Below are 18,936 nucleotides of genomic sequence, written 5' to 3'. Positions count from 1 at the left end.
CATACACACAGACACACACACCCTCACAAACACATACACACACACACCCACACATGCACACCAACCCACCCACACCCACGCACACACATTGACACACACCCACCCGCCCACGCAAGCGCGCATACGCACACACACACACACACACAAAACACACTCACCCATCACCTCCACAATATATTTAATACACTATTAATTACTCTTTTATCTGCATATTCTTAATTTTCACCCATACATACATATATATATATATATATATATATATATATATATATATATATATATATATATTTATTGATGTATAAAAGAAATAATATTTTATTTTTTAAGAATATACATATATTCTTATTATATTTATTTTTTACTTAAATAAACCTTAAGTCCACCTTATAAAGAAACAAACAAATATTTTATTGCATTTTTTAAAATTTTCACTATTGTGCATGTTCAGAAATCTTAAATGTGTGAAATATAAATATAAGTTACATTTATTTAATCTTCTTTTATAAACAATATTTAAAATTATTATTGACCATATTTATTAGAGATTAAGTTCATATTTAAGTTATTTAAAAAAAAACAACATTATGTATTATTGAATTAACTATTGTTCATTTATAGTTTAAATGCTTAGACATATTTTATAACGTTTATATATTTTCCTATTAAGGGGTATTAATTTTCTTGCTTTAAAAGAAAAATATTTTTGTTATGCATATCTTAAAAGTTAATTATAAAAAATAAATAAATATAATATCATATTCTGTATCGAAATTTAAATATTGAAATAATGGAATTGATTTTAAAAGTTTAATGTATCTGGTTGCAATATTTATGTTATAAGACTTTTTTTTTCCCAAATGTATCTAATCTGGTTGCAATATTTATGTTATAAGACTTTTTTGTTTCCAAATTGACGTACAATCAACTTATATGTAATAAGACTTTTTTCGCAATTGTGGTTCAAATCAAATACCAAGTTATTTTAATTGTTTAATAAAATAGTTAAAACATTAATTGCTATATTAACCATTATCCTAATCTTAGTTTAGGAGATTATTAATCAGAAAGTTTATTTTTGTTATCCGAAAGTTAATCATAAAGCAGTAGTTAACCTCTTAATACAATAAAAATTCCAGCTAACTTGGTTTATTTAATTAATTAACAATTAAATAAGTGGTTAAATCAGTTTTCTATGCTTATAATATATGTTTAACGCTTTTAATTTTTATAACTTTTGTTATATATATATATATATATATATATATATATATATATATATATATATATATATATATATATATATATATACTAGTGTAAACACAGGCGCTATCGCGCCTGTGTGTACGCATTTTTTGAATTATATTAATAATTGATGATATTGTAATGTTATTAATTTAATAAACAAAATAAAAGTATATTTATAAAAAATAAAATAAAATGTACGGAGAAAATAAGAGAAAAATAATTGTTGATGAATAGTAAGAGAAAAAAAGAAAAAGGAGATAAGTAAATAATTTTATAAAAACTTGTAAAAGTAACCGTTAATTTTTAAAAATTTAATAAATAATTAAATTATAAAGGGTAAAGTTGGAATTATGAAATGTGGACACAAAAGAGGGAATCCCCTTTATATATATATATATATATATATATATATATATATATATATATATATATATATATATATATATATATATATTTTACAGTTTTGAGGTCATGTCGAGTCTCATGTCAATTTTTTATTGGAAAACAAGTATGGTGTTATTAAATAATAAAATATTCGAAAAAAAAACCAGTATCAAAACTCTAATTTTATATAAATTTTAGAAATAGTTTCACTAATAATATAACACTTTTTATATAAAATAATAGACATAAAACAAATACACTACTGCACATGTGCACGCCAAATACCCAAATCTTAAGTGATACGATTACTACCAGGCCAATAAAATTAAATGAATTACAAATAATTAAAATTTATAAAAATTATGTAAAATATTAAGCAACCAAAACTATAATTAATTAAGATTAAAGAAATAAAGTGTACAAAAAATATTGTGAAAACACTATATTTTTTTTTCATGTTTTAAGATTATATTGCGATATTCACGTGTTAGGATGCTACTTTTTTTCATGTTTTAAGATTTCCTAAAGACTACTGATTTAGAATATTAGTACAATCCAATGAAACATTGACATTCTCCTAAATTTGAGTTTTTAGATTCAACTGGCTAACTAATTCTCACCCCTTTAATAGCTAAACCAATATAAAGATTTATATTTTTGAATATACTTCAATTTATAATTACTCCTCTCTTTAAAAGAGAAAATTAATTTCTATATTAATATTCCAAAAATGATTGTAATAAAATTAAAAATGGTTGTTTGTTTGTTAGATTTAATATAAAAGAGGGAAGGGTAATAGAGTAATTAAGAGGGAAAGAGAGGAGGGTTTTAGAGAGGTAGAGGAAAAGACGAGAGTATCCCTGAATCGATGCGCCTAAACCATCCATTAAGTGGTTGTGCTCCCTTCTTCCTTTCACTCGCAACTTTCCTCCTTTACTGCCTCACATCACTCTTCTCTTCTTTCATTGTTTCTTCTCACACAATTTCTCTCATTCGTTATTGAAAATCCCTTTCGCTCTCGTCATCTTTCAACCAGTTAACCTAAGAATCAAGAATGGCTCTCAGACTCAATCCTCTCCCAACCCAAACCTTCGCCCTTCCTCAGATGGCGAGTCTCAGATCTCCCAAGTTCCGCATGGCTTCTACCCTCCGTTCCGGTGCCAAGTCAGTTCTCCCACTCTCAGATCTTCTTCTCTTCACTCAAATCATGCATTTCCCCTTCTTTTCACTTCCTTCATTTTTCACTCTTTTGTTTTTCTTCTCTGCTTTTTCCATCACTGTAATGCCTCAAACCAAACCTAACTACTTTGAAAATCACGCCCTATGCTACCTCTCTGTGCTAATGCTCTGTTTGTTATTTTCTTTTTTTCAGTTTGTTTTCAAATTCACTTTTTTTTTTCTCCATCAATTATTCTCCGCTGAAGATGCTATTCCACATGTTTCGTTTCCCAATCTGATGGGTGGGGTGGTTCGATTTTATGTTTTCATATAATACACACTGTTGATTTTTTTTTATTTTTCTTTTTCTTTTTCGTGTTCGGTGTGCGCGCTTCTTTTCTCCGGGTTGGTGGGGATTGGAAATGGATTGTTATTTCGATGAGAATTTTGATTCGGCTGCCTACAACAGTAATGAAGACTTTTAATGGATTTGTGTTTTAGTGATATTCCGGCTGCTTTTTTTTTTTATAAAAATTGTGTGGTTTGGAACTTGCTGCATCATTGTTATTTTCTGCTTGATTTCATATGTGGTCTCTGTTTTTCTGCCTATACTTTATGAGTATGTTATGGGAATGTTAGTTTGATGATTGTTGCCAACTTTTCACTGATTATGGTTCTCTTGTCCGGAGTGAATTGAAAAGTGTGGTAACAGTTCCAACCTGTTAGTGGCTTCTCCAAAACTGCTTTTGCTGGTTGTTTGGGGTTTTTGGATTTTTGGATGGAAATTTGAATAGCATAGGAATGTAGGCACTTTCGGTGCAACCGTCCATTTGGGACCTTGTTAGGTGTTTGTGTTGATAGTAATGCATGTGCGATACATTGTGAGCCATGCACATGCTAGTTATGAGTGTCCAATGCTGCTACTGCAGCGATGTGATCGTATGACTAGATTTATCTCGGGTATCAACTGGTCCTACTTTATTTGTCAAAAATGGCACCATTTTCCCTAATTGAAGTTACAATTTACCCACCATTCATCCTTACTCCAGACCTGTTAGTTGTGAGTGTAGTGTCTCCAGTTTGTTGCATAGACATGGGCATCTATCTTGCAGCATCAAAACTGATTTACTGTTTGTTGGAGACTTTGCAAACTGCCCATTCTGTAAAATAGTCATTTTTATGCTTTTGGACATTGGTGTTCATGAAATGGTATAGGTCTGTATATGTGGGGGTTTTACGATTGTTGTTGCTATTAACAGTACTGTTCACTTTGTAGATTAATTTACCAGCATGATCATCATTTGAGAATTTGCTGTATTATTTCTTTAAAAGTCATTTGAATTTTTGTAGAGAGGTTGAAAATATTAAGAAGCCTTTCACGCCGCCGAGAGAAGTGCATGTTCAAGTGACCCATTCTATGCCTCCCCAGAAGATTGAGATTTTCAAATCGTTGGAGGATTGGGCTGAGCAGAACATCTTGACTCTCCTTAAACCTGTGGAAAAATGTTGGCAACCACAGGATTTTTTACCAGATCCTTCTGCAGATGGATTTGACGAGCAGGTGAGGGAACTGAGACAGAGAGCGAAGGAGCTTCCTGATGATTACTTTGTTGTTCTGGTTGGAGACATGATCACAGAGGAAGCCCTTCCTACTTATCAAACAATGTTAAATACATTGGATGGAGTTCGTGATGAAACAGGCGCTAGCCTTACTTCCTGGGCAGTTTGGACTAGGGCATGGACTGCTGAAGAAAATAGACACGGTGATCTTCTTAATAAGTATCTTTACTTATGTGGACGAGTTGACATGAGACAAATTGAGAAGACAATTCAGTACCTGATTGGATCTGGAATGGTAAGATCTTGTACATCGTCTATCTTGGTCTTCAGCGATTGTGGTTTTCATTATGAAACATACTCATACTTGCCGTTTAACGCATACTATATTTGGGCCGGGGGTGCTGGCTGAACAAGTGCCTGAAATATAAATTTTATTACCTAATGCATCCAGATGTATTAATGTGTTTCTGTCAGCAAAATCATACACATAATGCCATTGAACTATAGTAAGATCTACCTTCTAAAATTCAATGTCTAGATTAATAGAGTAGGTTTCAATTTTGTTGAAATTCCTTATAAATTTTTCTACTAGTACTTTTAGGAGTAGAAAAAATGATTAAGGTTCTCTATAAACCAAAATTAGCTTATGCATAAGTTAAAAAAGAAAAAATATTTTAGAGAAGCCAATAGGAGAGAGCTTCTACAAAATAGCTAATGCATAAGCTAATTATTAGCTATGATGAAACTCATTTTATTTCATTTTTCTTATGGAGATGTTTGTGGATACAGCTTTATGTTGCATTTCTCACTTTTCTAGTATTGTCCTTGACTGATTGATATTGATGGATAGGATCCTCGGACTGAGAACAGTCCCTACCTTGGTTTCATTTACACTTCATTTCAAGAGAGGGCAACCTTCATATCCCACGGAAACACAGCCAGGCTTGCTAAAGAGCATGGTGATATAAAGTTGGCCCAGATCTGCGGCATGATTGCCTCGGATGAGAAACGCCACGAGACTGCATACACCAAGATAGTGGAAAAGCTGTTTGAGGTTGACCCTGATGGTACTGTTATGGCGTTTGCAGACATGATGAGGAAGAAAATTGCCATGCCAGCACATCTTATGTATGATGGCCTTGACGACAACCTGTTTGATAACTACTCTGCTGTAGCCCAACGCATTGGGGTCTATACTGCCAAAGACTATGCTGATATACTTGAATTTCTGGTGGGGAGGTGGAAGGTGGAGGATCTAACAGGACTATCAAGCGAGGGAAGGAAGGCTCAGGATTACGTTTGTGGGCTGCCTCCAAGAATCAGAAGGTTGGAGGAGAGAGCTCAAGCAAGAGTCAAGGAGTCATCAAAAATTCGGTTCAGTTGGATTCATGACAGGGAAGTACTACTCTAAATGCGCCAAGGAAGCATCATGAATGTTCCTGCAAAACCATTCTGAGAAATGTTGAATAGTTGAAGATTCAGTTTGTCATTTTTTTTTTCTCTTTTTTTCCTTTTTTTTGGTCTGTTATATGTCACTGTAAGGTGAAACAGTTGTTCTTGCATGGTTCGCAAGTCACGCAATTAGGGGCAACTGTAGTATTAGAAATGCTATTTTTTTTGTTTCCCTTTTCTTTGTGGTAGTGATGTCTGTTGAAGCATAAGCAAAAACGTTTTTCTATGGCAATTTTGATGATAAAGAATATTTAGTTCTTCCGTGGTTGGATATTTTTCCACATAGTAGAAGTTAGTTTGATGATGGTGTAGCGACCGAGTGTTGCTTATTTGCCATTTTGCAATAGGATACATGAGATATGCTCCCTTTATTATTGTTGGCCAACTGAAGTATGCTTCACTAACCACATTAATTGTCACTACGGCTACCAGGCAATCTTCTAGCGTGCGATTTTGTCAAATGACTACACGTGATTTTGGTGGGATATATGGTTTCTTAATATATTCATGTTTACATACGCTACGTTAATGTGAGAATCACGCAAACCAAAGTTTCTGTTTTTTTTGTACTTTAACTTTTGGTCTTTAGGTTAATATTTTTTAAATGATTAAAAATATTCGAAAGATGTTTTTCTTAACGATTTAATTTTTCCATTACAAGTTCTTTAAAGTATATTTTTAACTTTATCACTCCCAAACGTCTTTCTCCATCAATTAATTAACCCCTTTCCTTTTCCACTTGAGGATCTTGGAAAGTGAAGCAGTTCAGAGTTTGCTGGTTATGGGGAAACACTTTTACCATTTTCAAACTATTTGGGTTTGTGAGGACAACTCGTCCATGTGATCCTTGCCTACCCTCTTCTACTCGAATTGAGATCTCTTTATATCTCAACTTCTATGTTGTTGGTTTACACCAGCTCGTGTTCTGTTTTCCTTTTCCCTATTTTTTTTTTCTTCGTTATGTGGTCTTTTTCTTCGTTATAACCATTAAATAGATTTCATATGACTTGTTGCTCTTGAGATCAACTTTCTTCATAAGCACCATATAAATCCACGTCAACAATCCATTACCGTGATGTATTTATTGTATTTGTTGACTAGCTACGAATTCAATGTATGTTATTTTGAGTGTTTTAAAAAAAAATAATTTAAGGGCGATTATTATTATCTACCAAATTATTATTGTAAATACTTAACGTTTGAACTTAATAATATATTCCTTTATTTTTAAAAATGAAATATAGAAAAAAATAGTTTTGTTTTTAATTTAAACTTTTATAAATTGGTTTTTCAAAGCTAATGGTTTAGAAGAATCTTGCATTTTTAAGCATTTTTCTTCAAGTCTAGTCCTATTTATCGTAGTATTTTTATTAAAATTTAATTTTATTTGGGTCAAGTTCTTTATGAGGTTAATATCTTTGATTTTTTGGTGTGCAATTCTAGATTGTAATAAGTGAGTATAACACTGAACATCTACTTAAGAATGATGTTTTTATGTTTAAGTTACTAATCCAACAAAAGAATAATTAACTGACAATAAATATGAATATTGATAAAGGAAGTTGAAATCAGTATTCTCGTTATAAGTAAACTATTAAATATACTAGGTTAAAATATTTTTAATTCTTAAACTTGAATGTAAAATTGAAAATTTTCTTTATTTCAAACTTTGATATAATTTGGTTTTGAAACTTTAAAAATGAATAGATATAAACTTTCTAACCTAACTCCATGAAATGTTTTTAACGTGTTAAATGATGTTTGAGGTTGACGTTTGAGTTGTTTACATCATTTGTCACGTTCTAGCTCAAATGTCATATTGGAAAACTTGTTTAACACGTAAAAAAAGGTTAATGTCATTCATTAAAAGGATTATATCCATTTGTTTTTTAAGTTTGGAGACCAAAATATATTGATGCTTGACACATGAAAAATTCCAATTTCACGTATAAGTTTAAGGACTAAAAACATATTTAACCTAAATAAACTTAGGTGGAATTATCTTTTAGTTAGTTACCTTATTATGTGTTGTGGTTAGAGTTTTCAATTTAGCTCAACCCACAAGGCTTGGCCTTGGCCCACGTGGGTTGGGGCCAAAAAAGCCCACAGAACCAAAAAAGCCCCCCACTAAAAAGCCCAAAGGCTAAAAAGCCCACAAAAGTCTTGTGGGTCAGGGCCAGCCCTTGAGCTTTTCTCTAAACATGAAAAAATTATTTATATGACAAAAATTCACAGCTTCCAGACCCCAATTAATTGTACCAGCCATTGTAAGAGAAATGAAAACATCACTCACTGAAAATTGTACATAAATCAAATAAAACTCATTCCAAAAAGAGATGTGACTTCATACAGCACATTCACAACCTTATCATTCATTCATTCCTAATCAAGAATCACCTTATATCAATAAATGAAGGCACCACTGCCAGAAAATAAAATAAAATACACTTACTCACCCTTCACCCAAAGTCCAACAAGAGCAATACCACATTTCATAAATTAAGTATTGAATTAACTTCTTTGATGTACACAAGTTCTTGAGAAGTAATCAAGTCCCAAAATGCATTCCAACTATGACTAACCTAAAATTGCATTAAAAGTTTAAAGTTTAAACCTATAACATCAGGTACTGGAACACATGTTTCCCATTCTAAATTTTGATTTTTCCTGGAACAACAAAAGAAGATAAACTTTAGTTTGAGTATATAAGCAAGCTCGACCAAAGCAAATTATTTGAAAGGATCCAGCAAAATTTCATTGTTTGACAACACATGGCTCAAAAACTTTACTTTTTTCATCCAAAACTTTCATTTTTTTAAGATTTTACGTACAACTTTTTAGTGATTCCCTCGTGGCTCAAATAGAAGCTAAAAGCATGTTCATGTGAAGTAATAATTGAACCTGTCAATCTTCAACATCTTCAAGAACTTTAGACTCATCAGCGATTCCCCCATGTCCAAAAATATCATGCATAACTTCATCTATCTCAGAAACAATTGACAAACAATTAAACTATTAGTCTAGATTTAGTTATTTAATGTAAAGTAATTTTAAAAACAATAATATATAAACTTACCACTAGGATTTTCAGAAAATCCGTATAACCAACTTTGAGTACAAATCAACATTTGCACATGATCAAGAACAATAGAGCTTCTATATTTGGAAAGTACACGCCCACCTTTGCTAAAAGCTGACTCTGAAGCAACATTAGTAATGGGAATACTAAGCACATATCAAGCCATTATAGACAACATAGGGAATTTTTTCTCATTACTCTTCCAATATTGGAGCACATCAAAATCTTCACTTTCTTCGTCATCTATTTTTGGTTCATCTAGGTAAACATCTACCTCACTCTTGCCAATTATAAATTTTGATTCATTTTGATACATTTAAAAATCCTACAATTAATGTGTGACATATTAATTATCAAAACAAAACAAGAACAAATGAAAACAATGAACACTAAGTATAAAACACTTACTCAAATAATCCTTGATATTTTGGCCTTACTCTCTTCGATATTAGATTGAGACATGATGATGAATTCCTTAGGAGATTGGGAAAGAGAACCACAAGAGATAGACAAATTCTTTGCATATTCTCCAAATAACATCTTGAACTTTTCTAACACTTTCTTAGTTTTCTCTTCATAAGTTAGAAGATCCAATTTTTTATAACAATACATTATAAAATCAACCTTTAGTCGTGGGTCAAGAATAGCTCCAAAAGCTAACACAATACTATACTCCTTCCAATACTTTTGAAACTTCTCCTTCATATTCAAAGTCATTGTCTTTAAAATGACATCTTCATTCAACAAATTCTCTTCAACAATTAATTGAATCTTCCAAATTTCCATAAAATACAAATTTGAAGTGGGATAAGATGAACCAGACATCATGTTTGTGATGTTATAAAATGGTTCTAAGAATTAACACATTATCTCTCCCCTACTCCATTTCTCAGAAGATGGACAATTTTTATAACTTCTATCCACCACTTTGAGAACTTCAAAAGCTTTTTTGTATCTTATTGCACTTTCAAGCATCAAATAAGTCGAATTCCATCTTGTAGTCACATCTAATCTCAACCCAATGCTCATATTTATGCCAACATCACTAACACATTCTTTGAATTTGAGAGTTCTTTCATCCGATGATTTAACATACTTAACACTCTCTCTAATGTTATGAAGTGCTTTGTCAACCACCTTTAAACCATCTTGAACTATCAAATTAAGAGTATGAGCACAACATCGAACGTGAAAAACTAACCCTCACACAATAAATTTCTCTAAACACAAAGATGGCTTTTTAAAATATCTTGTAAGGTATTATTTGCAGAAGCATTGTCCAAGGTAATGGAGAAAATTTTCTTGTCAATACCCCATTGCTTTAGGTAGTCAAATACAACACTTTCTAGTTCAGCACCCGTGTGTGGTGGTTTCATTTGACAAAAGTTAAGAATCTTACTTGTCAATTTCCAATTTTCATCGACAAAATATGTAGTTAGGCAAATATAACCCTCAGAAGTAATTGCAGTCCAAACATCATAAGTTAAACAAATTCTATTAGGAATCCTAGACATGATCTGCTTAACTTTATCCCTCTCTTCAATGTATTCCTTCTCCACATCTAAAATAGTGGTGTTCCTACATTTCATGTCAACCTCAAGATTAATGTATTTTATCCACTCCCTAATTCCTTCATACTCAACAAAATTATAAGGAAGACCATGTTTAATTATGGCTCTCGCAAGTAACTTACGATGAACCTTTTGATTGATTTTGTGTGTCCCAAACTTTCCTTCTTGATCAAGACTGAGATCCAAATATAAGTTTGCAATACTTTTACATGAATAGATATGTCAACTTAAATGTGAAGTCCCATAATTATTTTTGGTTTTACGATTTTTGCCAACTTTGTAGTGATGGCCACAATACTTACACAAAGCGTATTCAATTCCATCCTTGTCTTTACCTATTCTTGTGAAAAAATTCCAAACATTTAATACTTCTTTTTTATTTGTGGCAACACTTTCAGATGAACCAGGAGTTTTAGATACAAGATCATCATCCAAATTCAAAGGGTTACTCTTAGAGGGATCCATATCTTAAAGTTATTCCACACAACTGCATAGAATATTTTAGCACAAATGATTCAATCTTTATTATAATGATTAAAATTGCTAAAGAATATAGATGCGACAACTTTACACAAAATATCCTAGTTAATAGCACATTTATACACAAAGAATATGAAAGAGGAGGAGGTTGATGATTGTGGATCGGTGGGGAGTACTCACTATGTTTTGTTGGAAGAAGAATAAGGTTAATTTTTTTTTCTATAGCATCTAAGCGTATATAATTAAATAACCAAAGAATATAATAATCTATTTAATAGAAATCGATTTCAATTAATATTCTTTAATGATAGTGAAAAAAAAAGTATTTACATTACTAATTTAACATTTATACACCATATATCTAATATATCTAACATAAAAAAGCTTACTGACAATTTTATAATTAAAAGCCATATATATGCATCAAATGTACTAAAATCTAAAATCTGATGTAAAGGTCATTATTTTATTATTAATAGAATATAATATAACTATAATACAAACATTACCAATCTAATATATTTTGTAAAGTCTTTTTCATAACTCATGATATATGTATCAGTACCAACGTAAAAGCCATCATATCTAGATAAGAAAAAGGTAAAGAAATTGATTCTAAGCATCCTCACATCATTTAAGTTCTCTCACTATTATATTAAAGTAAATGATTTTTTATACACAAATGGGTAAAATAAAGTTCTAAAGAAAGATAATGGACATAAGGAATTATTAAAACTGTGAATAAATATTAGGTTGCTAGCGACATGGCTTTTTAGTGTTGTTAAGCTTTGTCTTTTAAAAAACAAAAACAAAGGCATTTATGACTTTCACTGGTTATGTCCCCAATTTTCCCACTTCTCTGACCCATTTTCCCTCATCTACACCACTTTGTTGGTATCCCCTCGCTCAAGGAAGGAGAGCAGGGAATAACAAATCTTCCTTACGTTTCTGCCCCAATCTTACAAAGGAGTCGATTTCCAGTTAATCTTGAGGTTGAATCCTTTGATCCCCAATAGACCATCATACGAGAATACTTCTCCCTTGTTATAACCTTTGAATTCAATTCCTCTCGCAAAACTTGTGGTATTAGTCCCAAGAACTCATTCTTGAAGATCCCCTTGCCTAACACGTTGCTTATGGGTTCTAACGTCGCTCTTAGGCCCATCAAACCAACTTATCTTTCCTTGCCCACCAAGATATCCTTATGCGTACTCGCATCTTAGATAAGGAGATTTTCTCAAAATCCTTACCCAACTCTTGCAAAACAAACAGATCAAGTTTGACCTTGATTCTGTAGTCAACCACTAAAGATAACGCACACAGACCACAAAAAAAATGCAAAGATAACAAGAAAAGGTATAGAAAAGAAACTCAACCTATAACTTCTCTCTCTTTTACAAAATCCTTTAGAATTAAGAAAGGAAACTATCTCAGATATAGTCATGGGTGTGCACCCTCATCACTCTACCAAGACATTTTCTGTTCTTAATACTTCCAGTTCACAAGTTCCTTTCCTGCGCACCAACGCTTCTTGGAAAGAACCTCTCCCCTTGCGCACCAACGCATCGGGAAAGACAAGTAATACCCCTTACCTGCTCGCCAAAACCCGGTAAGAGCATTACTTTCCTTAGGTCTTATAAGCAACTACCCTTGCCTGCTCATCAAAACCCAGCAAGAGTACCACTCTTACCTGCTCACCAAAACCCAGTAAGGGTGCTGTTTCTACTAAGACTCGTAAGCAACAACTCTTGCCTGCTCATCAAAACCCAGCAAGAGTATCACCCTTACCTGCTCACCAAAACTCGGTAAGAGTGTTGCCTACCCTGAGACTCACAAAGAACAACCCTTGCCTGCTCATCAAAACCCGGCAAGAGTCCACCCCTTACCTGCTCACCAAAACCCGGTAAGAGTGTTGTTTTCCCTGAGTCTCACAAACACAACTCTTGTCTGTTCAACAAAACCCGATAAGAGCCCCACCCTTACCTGTTCACCAAAACCCGGTAAGAGTGTCACTTTTCTTAAGCCTCACAAGCAACATTCCCTGCCTGCTCAACAAAACCCGGCAAGGACATTGTTACTAATCTTAGACCTATAGAGTTAAGCAGTATAACTTAACCACAACACACAAGTTACAACCGAAACGCACCAAGCTCACTCCCCAAGGCCCAAAAATATTTTGAAAACCATTGCTCTGATACCAAATGTAACATCCCGATCAAATATTACGAGTTTAAAATATAATATAAAATAAGAAAATAAAATCATATTTATTATAAATCCATTTCCATAAAAACGCGGGAATTTCTTAGAATTTATTTCATAATAAATATAACTCTAAGTTCAAATCTTCTCAAAATTCAATAAAATACCAAAACAGTCTCATAATAGATTACATCTTTATTCCAAAACCATAAATGATAAAACTCTATAAAACTGTTCCCATGAGTTTTCCCAACTTCGCTGCTAAGCCTCACCAGATCCACCTGCAACATCATCTGCTCTCGTGTACCGCGTACACGATCATCGCCAAACACAAATAGATAGGGTGAGCTAACAAAATAAACATATATATATATATATATGGCACAAATATACCAATCACACAATCACACTAAAGGAATTCCATCCTTTGATATCACATCACATGGCCACCACCATGTTATTCGTGTTCTACATCTTCTAGTGAGTACCTCAAGGTGACTTGTTGCCATACCTATCGACCACAACCGATAGAGCACGTGCGGGAAACCATGTTACGGATCATACACCATAACGCCAGGTAGAGTTCATAATACGAACATAGTTCGCAATGTCCCAAGACTACCAAACTCGTTAGTCAACTACTGAGCAGGGCAATCTATATGGACTCATCCGTACTGGCCACAACCAACACACTCACACTAGCAACACTCGCCAACCCGAGTCACAACTCAAGGGTTGCTCGTGTTCATCTGCCATCCCGAGCCACAACTCAAGGAATACCACGTGCTTTAACCCCTATCCCGAGCCACAACACAAGGGATACGTTCTGAGCCACAACTCAAGGAACACCAGCAATCCCACCTTTGAAGCATCACCATAAGCCTTGTAGATCATGCCCACAGAATCAAGAACCGCAATACTGCTGCAATAAAATCGCCTGACGGGGGACACGTACCGCCAAGCGTTGCCGCTTCCAAATTGCTTGGCAGAGGACACGTACCGCCAGGCGCTAAGCACCTTAGCCTTCACTGCCACTGCAACTATCGCCTAGCGGGACTTCCTCTACCGCCAAACGCTACACCAGTACTTGCACATTACTGGTTTTAGTTCAGGTTCAAGCTCACTTCGCACAGGTTGCTCTCATTTGCTCTCATTCTAGAGTACCTCTAATGAAAAACATTGCCATCTATAATGTTACAGGCCTTATAGCATCTCACATGTGCATTCATCCCCTAGTCATATAGACCATCCCACGCATGCTTAAACAAAATATAAGCAGCAACACTCTAACAATTTTAAGCACATGATCTTATGCACAAATGCAAGTTAATATTGACACACATGCCTTCACCAAACCAATTCTCCACATGTGACTAATCCAAAGGAACATTCAAATTGATAGAGACTTACCACATAACCCAATCATGTTTCATTAGAAGTTACTAGTAATTATCAAGAGGTTATTCATGCATTTTAAAGACTCCAAAATCAGCAATATTGCGTAACGTATATCTCTAGCTACTGACCTCCAAATCAAATCTCCACCATTCAAAGTGAAGAATCACATGTTATGGACCAGTTGTCAAAATTTCACTTAAATCGACTGGTTAACGAACCGGAAAATGCAGTTTTACGAAAATTGCGCAAACTAGAAAAAATGGTGGCGCCTAGCGCCCAAAAGTGGAAGGTGGCGCCTGTCGGGACTGTACTACCGCTGGGCGGTCCCTGTTGCGCAAAAAGTAAGAAAAACAACGTTTTTCGTGAACCAGAGCACCCCTCACATATCTGATATGGCGCCTGGCGGCCAATTGGATGCCACCAGGCAGTTCCTGCAGTTCCAGGAACCCAGACATCCCACTCGCACCTATGAATCTCAACTACTCTTACTGTCACGTCGCCTGGCGGTACACAGCTCACTGCTAGGCAGATCATAGCTTTCTGGAATTTCTAGAACTCCTTCTTGCACTGCGCGAACTAAATTCCCAAATTCCCAAGTTGTCCAGAAATGCGTTCCTTCATCAACTACCCTATTTCAATTAACTAGCCTTCATTTTATGCCATTGATAATCAAGTTAAATCTTAAATCCACCTTTAATCATTGCAATTCGCGCATTATTTACCATTGTCACGAAATTCCCAATTCCCCAATCCCTAACCATGTTCATGTGATTTCTTCCCAATTTAATTTTCCTAATACATGTGATCTCGTCAACATATGACATTAAATCATTCAACAAACAGTTAGGACTAGATTTCCCTCTAATCATAATCTGTCCAGAACAAGAAAAACATAAAAATCAAGGTAAATCCACTTGCGTCGCCTGGCGGCCAGGGGTGTGCCGCCAGGCGGTCCCTCTGCAGGAACCTCAAAACCCGAACAAAATGAAATGTCGCCTGGCGGTGATTCATCACCCGCCAGGCGGTTTCTGGAAAAATTCCAGAAACGCAGAATCACACAAAATAACTAGATTAAGGACATCCAATTCATCATATATTGCATATCATTAACAAAACGAATACAAAAAATAGCGGAGTACAGCTCCCCTAACCTGGTTTCCTTAGCTTATTTTGGAATTGTTGTGAGTTCCCCCTTGATCACCAATAATCCTCCTTTGATTCTATCTCTATGTAGCTCCTTTCCTCACTCAATCCTCAACAAACTCTCAACTTTCGTTCTCCTCTCCCTATACAACAATAACAAATGCAGAAACCTCTTCTCTCACCTAAACTTTTACTTATAATAGTGCCTTAAAGATGGATTAATGTGCTAAAACGAAAATGGCATTAAAAGTGGTATAAGTGCTATTCAATGGTTCATAACACATCTATTTTTCAGCCACCCTTGGCTGCTCCTTGGCCAGTTAGGGTTTCCATGCCCTTTCACCTTCATGCCAAAGTAAATTTTGACAAAAAGAGAATTTAGTTTAGGGTTCACTAAGGTTCGAACCCACATCAAACCAATTATCAAATCAAAGCACAACCATTTAACCAATTCATGTTTCATGATGATTAATATAATTCTATGATTATATTATCCCTCAACATGTTCTAACATATTATTATTAAAAACAATAATAATTAAATAACACACAAATGACATACATAGGACTTGGACCCAAATCCTCTCACACAATAAAGTATTCTCAACCACTTAAGCTAGCACTTTTCCACGTCATAGCAATCTGCATTAAATGCCTTAAAGGCTCCTACTACTCGCATTTATTAAATAATTATTTAAATTTCTCGGGTCTTACATTCCCCCCACCTTAAAGGATTTTCGTCCTCGAAAATTGGACTTACCAAGGAACAATTGCGGATAGGATTGCCTCATGAGGTCTTCCATCAATCAAGTCATCCCTTGGTTTGCATCGTCCCAAAGGACTTTCACAGTCCGAATCTCCTTTTCTCTGAGTTGCTTGACTCTAGAATCCAAGATTCTCATTAATCCAACTCCTACTATTTGATCCTCACGTACCTCAACGTCCTCCTCTTCTTACACAAGTGTAAGACTTGCAATGTACTTCCTTAACTGTTAATTCCCTATACAACTTTGCCAAATGTGGTGGTAAAGCGATCTCATAGGCTGCTGGTCCTATCTTCGATGTTATCTGCTACGGTCCAATGAATTGATCATTTTTCTTTCTTCTTTTTTGAATGATATTAGTGGACTTGCTTTTAACATATCATCTAGGTAGATAAAAGATGAAGCATTTCCTTTAACACAATAATAAACTTAAAGAACGTTTTCTTTATGTTTGATATGAACTTAATGCTTGTGTTGTATCATAATATGATAAAAGACTCAAATGTGGTAAAGAAAAAGACATTTATAAAAAAAAACTTAAGTAACGATTGTACGTATTTGATTCAAGTCATAAGTGTCAAAAACATACACATTATATTATATATTAAAAACTTGTGAATTATACATTTCAATTAATAAATAAAATAATAAATAAAAGAAGGTGAAAAGTACTCCATAATACATAATTTAGAATATTATCAAACACATTTTAAAACATGATTACATATCTTACATAATAATCATTACATATTTTCATAGTAAAACACATTTCAAAGTATACTCTATATTTCATTATTTTAAGCACATGTAACACTTTTGTCTATTTGATTCATACAGTAACTTCTAATAAAAAGTGCCTCCACCATACATATTATATAAATATTAGGATGTCAAAATGGGTCAGGACCGTCGGGCCAATCCGTTAGCCAATCGAGAAAAGGGCGGGCCGGGTTGGAATTTTCAGTCCACCAACCTGCTGTAACTTAGCCCACCTAACCCGCTAGTTTAGCGGGCCAAAACAGGTCAGCCCGCCCTAGCCTGTCAACCCGTTTTTTTATTTTATTTTTTTATGTTTAAAATTAAAAATAATTAAAAAATAATACCTTTTTTATATTATATAAATATATATATATATATATATATATATAATAGATTTATAAAAAAAATTAAAAAAAGTTAAAAAAAATTATAAAAAAAAGAGTTAGGACGGGCTGGGTTACATTATCCAACCCTTTTATTAGTGACAACCAGCCCGGGCCGGCCCGCTTTGGGCGGACCATAGGCGGGCCGGGCCAAAACGGGCCGGACTGGCCCGTTTTGCCACCCCTATATAATATATTAAAAACGTTTAGATCATACATTTCAAATAATAGATAAGAAGGTGAAGAGTGCTTTAAAATGCATAATTTAGAGCATTTTTAAACATTTTACAATATGATTAAACATCTTATATAACAATCATTATAAAGTAGTAATGAGAAATTACCGTACATTTCAAATAGTACATAAAAGAGGGTGAAGATTGCTCTAAAATGAATAATTTAGAGTATTATCATACACATTTCAAAACATAATTAAATATCTTATATAACAATCATTACAAATTAGTAATGTAAAATATTTAAAAATGTATATTATAAAATAATGTAAAATAACTAGGGAGATACAATACCAATGAGACTTGAACCCAACCACATAAGACATTGACATCACTCTCAACCCAAAACCTTAAAGCAATGGGTTTATGGGTCTTCGTCCTTATATGGTGCTCCACTTTCACATTTTTACCCAATGTGGAACTTAGACTCACACCTGGATTCCAAACAATCTCCCCCTCAAGGGTGAGTCTCTTCCACCACATTGGTATACTCTCCCTCTAGCGGAAGCGTTCGAGTACTCCTTCTTGTACCATCGTTCTTCTTAATAGGACACACTTACCTAAAACCCTTGCCATGAAAACTTTTGATATAGAGACATTGTACTCGTCTGAGCCGATCACCAAGACTAACCATTGGCTATAATACCACTTGTTAGGTTTTCCGAGGAAGGAGGTTCATTGGGGAGATACAACACCGATGAGACCTGAGTCCAACCATATAATCCATTGACATCACTCTCAACCCAAAACCTTAAGGCAATGGATTTATGGGTCTTTGTCCTTATATAGTGCTCCACTTTCTCATTTCTATCCAATGTGGGACTTAGACTCACACTTGGATTCCCAACAATCCTTGTTGGAAAGATCTAAAAAAATAACAGATAGCGAAGCAAAAGCAAAACCTAGATCAAATCTTCCTTTTTCTCTAAGGTAGCTTCTCTACACAGACTTGCACAGGATAAACTGGTTGCTCTTTTCTTCTTTAGTCTCTCTGATGGCTTCTTTTTTTCTCACTAGAGGCACTCACAACTTTTGTCTCTCTGTTTCTCACTATATTTTCTCACATAATAAACCTAATGCAAGGGTTGTATATTTAAATTGCATAATGGGCTGGAAGTCCATA

At 34.1% G+C, this 18,936-nt stretch overlaps 1 protein-coding gene across 1 annotated transcript; it reads left to right on the top strand.

Moving 5' to 3' along the window:
* The first annotated feature begins 2,516 nt into the window (after positions 1 to 2,516).
* On the top strand, positions 2,517 to 6,070 carry LOC114178208 (stearoyl-[acyl-carrier-protein] 9-desaturase, chloroplastic). Its single transcript, XM_028063977.1, has 3 exons — positions 2,517 to 2,793; positions 4,138 to 4,642; positions 5,198 to 6,070. Exons 1-3 carry the CDS (start codon positions 2,684 to 2,686, stop codon positions 5,756 to 5,758), a joined length of 1,176 nt encoding a protein of 391 aa, XP_027919778.1. The 5' UTR covers positions 2,517 to 2,683; the 3' UTR covers positions 5,759 to 6,070.
* Positions 6,071 to 18,936: the final 12,866 nt, after the last annotated feature.

This window comes from Vigna unguiculata, chromosome 3 (genome assembly GCF_004118075.2).
Source record: "Vigna unguiculata cultivar IT97K-499-35 chromosome 3, ASM411807v1, whole genome shotgun sequence".
NCBI classification, from domain to species: domain Eukaryota; kingdom Viridiplantae; phylum Streptophyta; class Magnoliopsida; order Fabales; family Fabaceae; genus Vigna; species Vigna unguiculata.
The sequence above is the reverse complement of the archived record's forward strand: the minus strand, read 5'-3'. Positions and strand labels throughout refer to the sequence as shown.

What these genes read in the sequence shown, in the direction of transcription:
- LOC114178208 (XM_028063977.1), top strand. Translation starts at nt 2,684, where the DNA reads ATGGCTCTCAGACTCAATCCTCTCCCAACCCAAACCTTCGCCCTTCCT. An exon ending in ACCCTCCGTTCCGGTGCCAA is followed by an intron (nt 2,794 to 4,137) that starts GTCAGTTCTCCC and finishes GAATTTTTGTAG; the next exon opens with AGAGGTTGAAAATATTAAGA. An exon ending in ACCTGATTGGATCTGGAATG is followed by an intron (nt 4,643 to 5,197) that starts GTAAGATCTTGT and finishes ATTGATGGATAG; the next exon opens with GATCCTCGGACTGAGAACAG.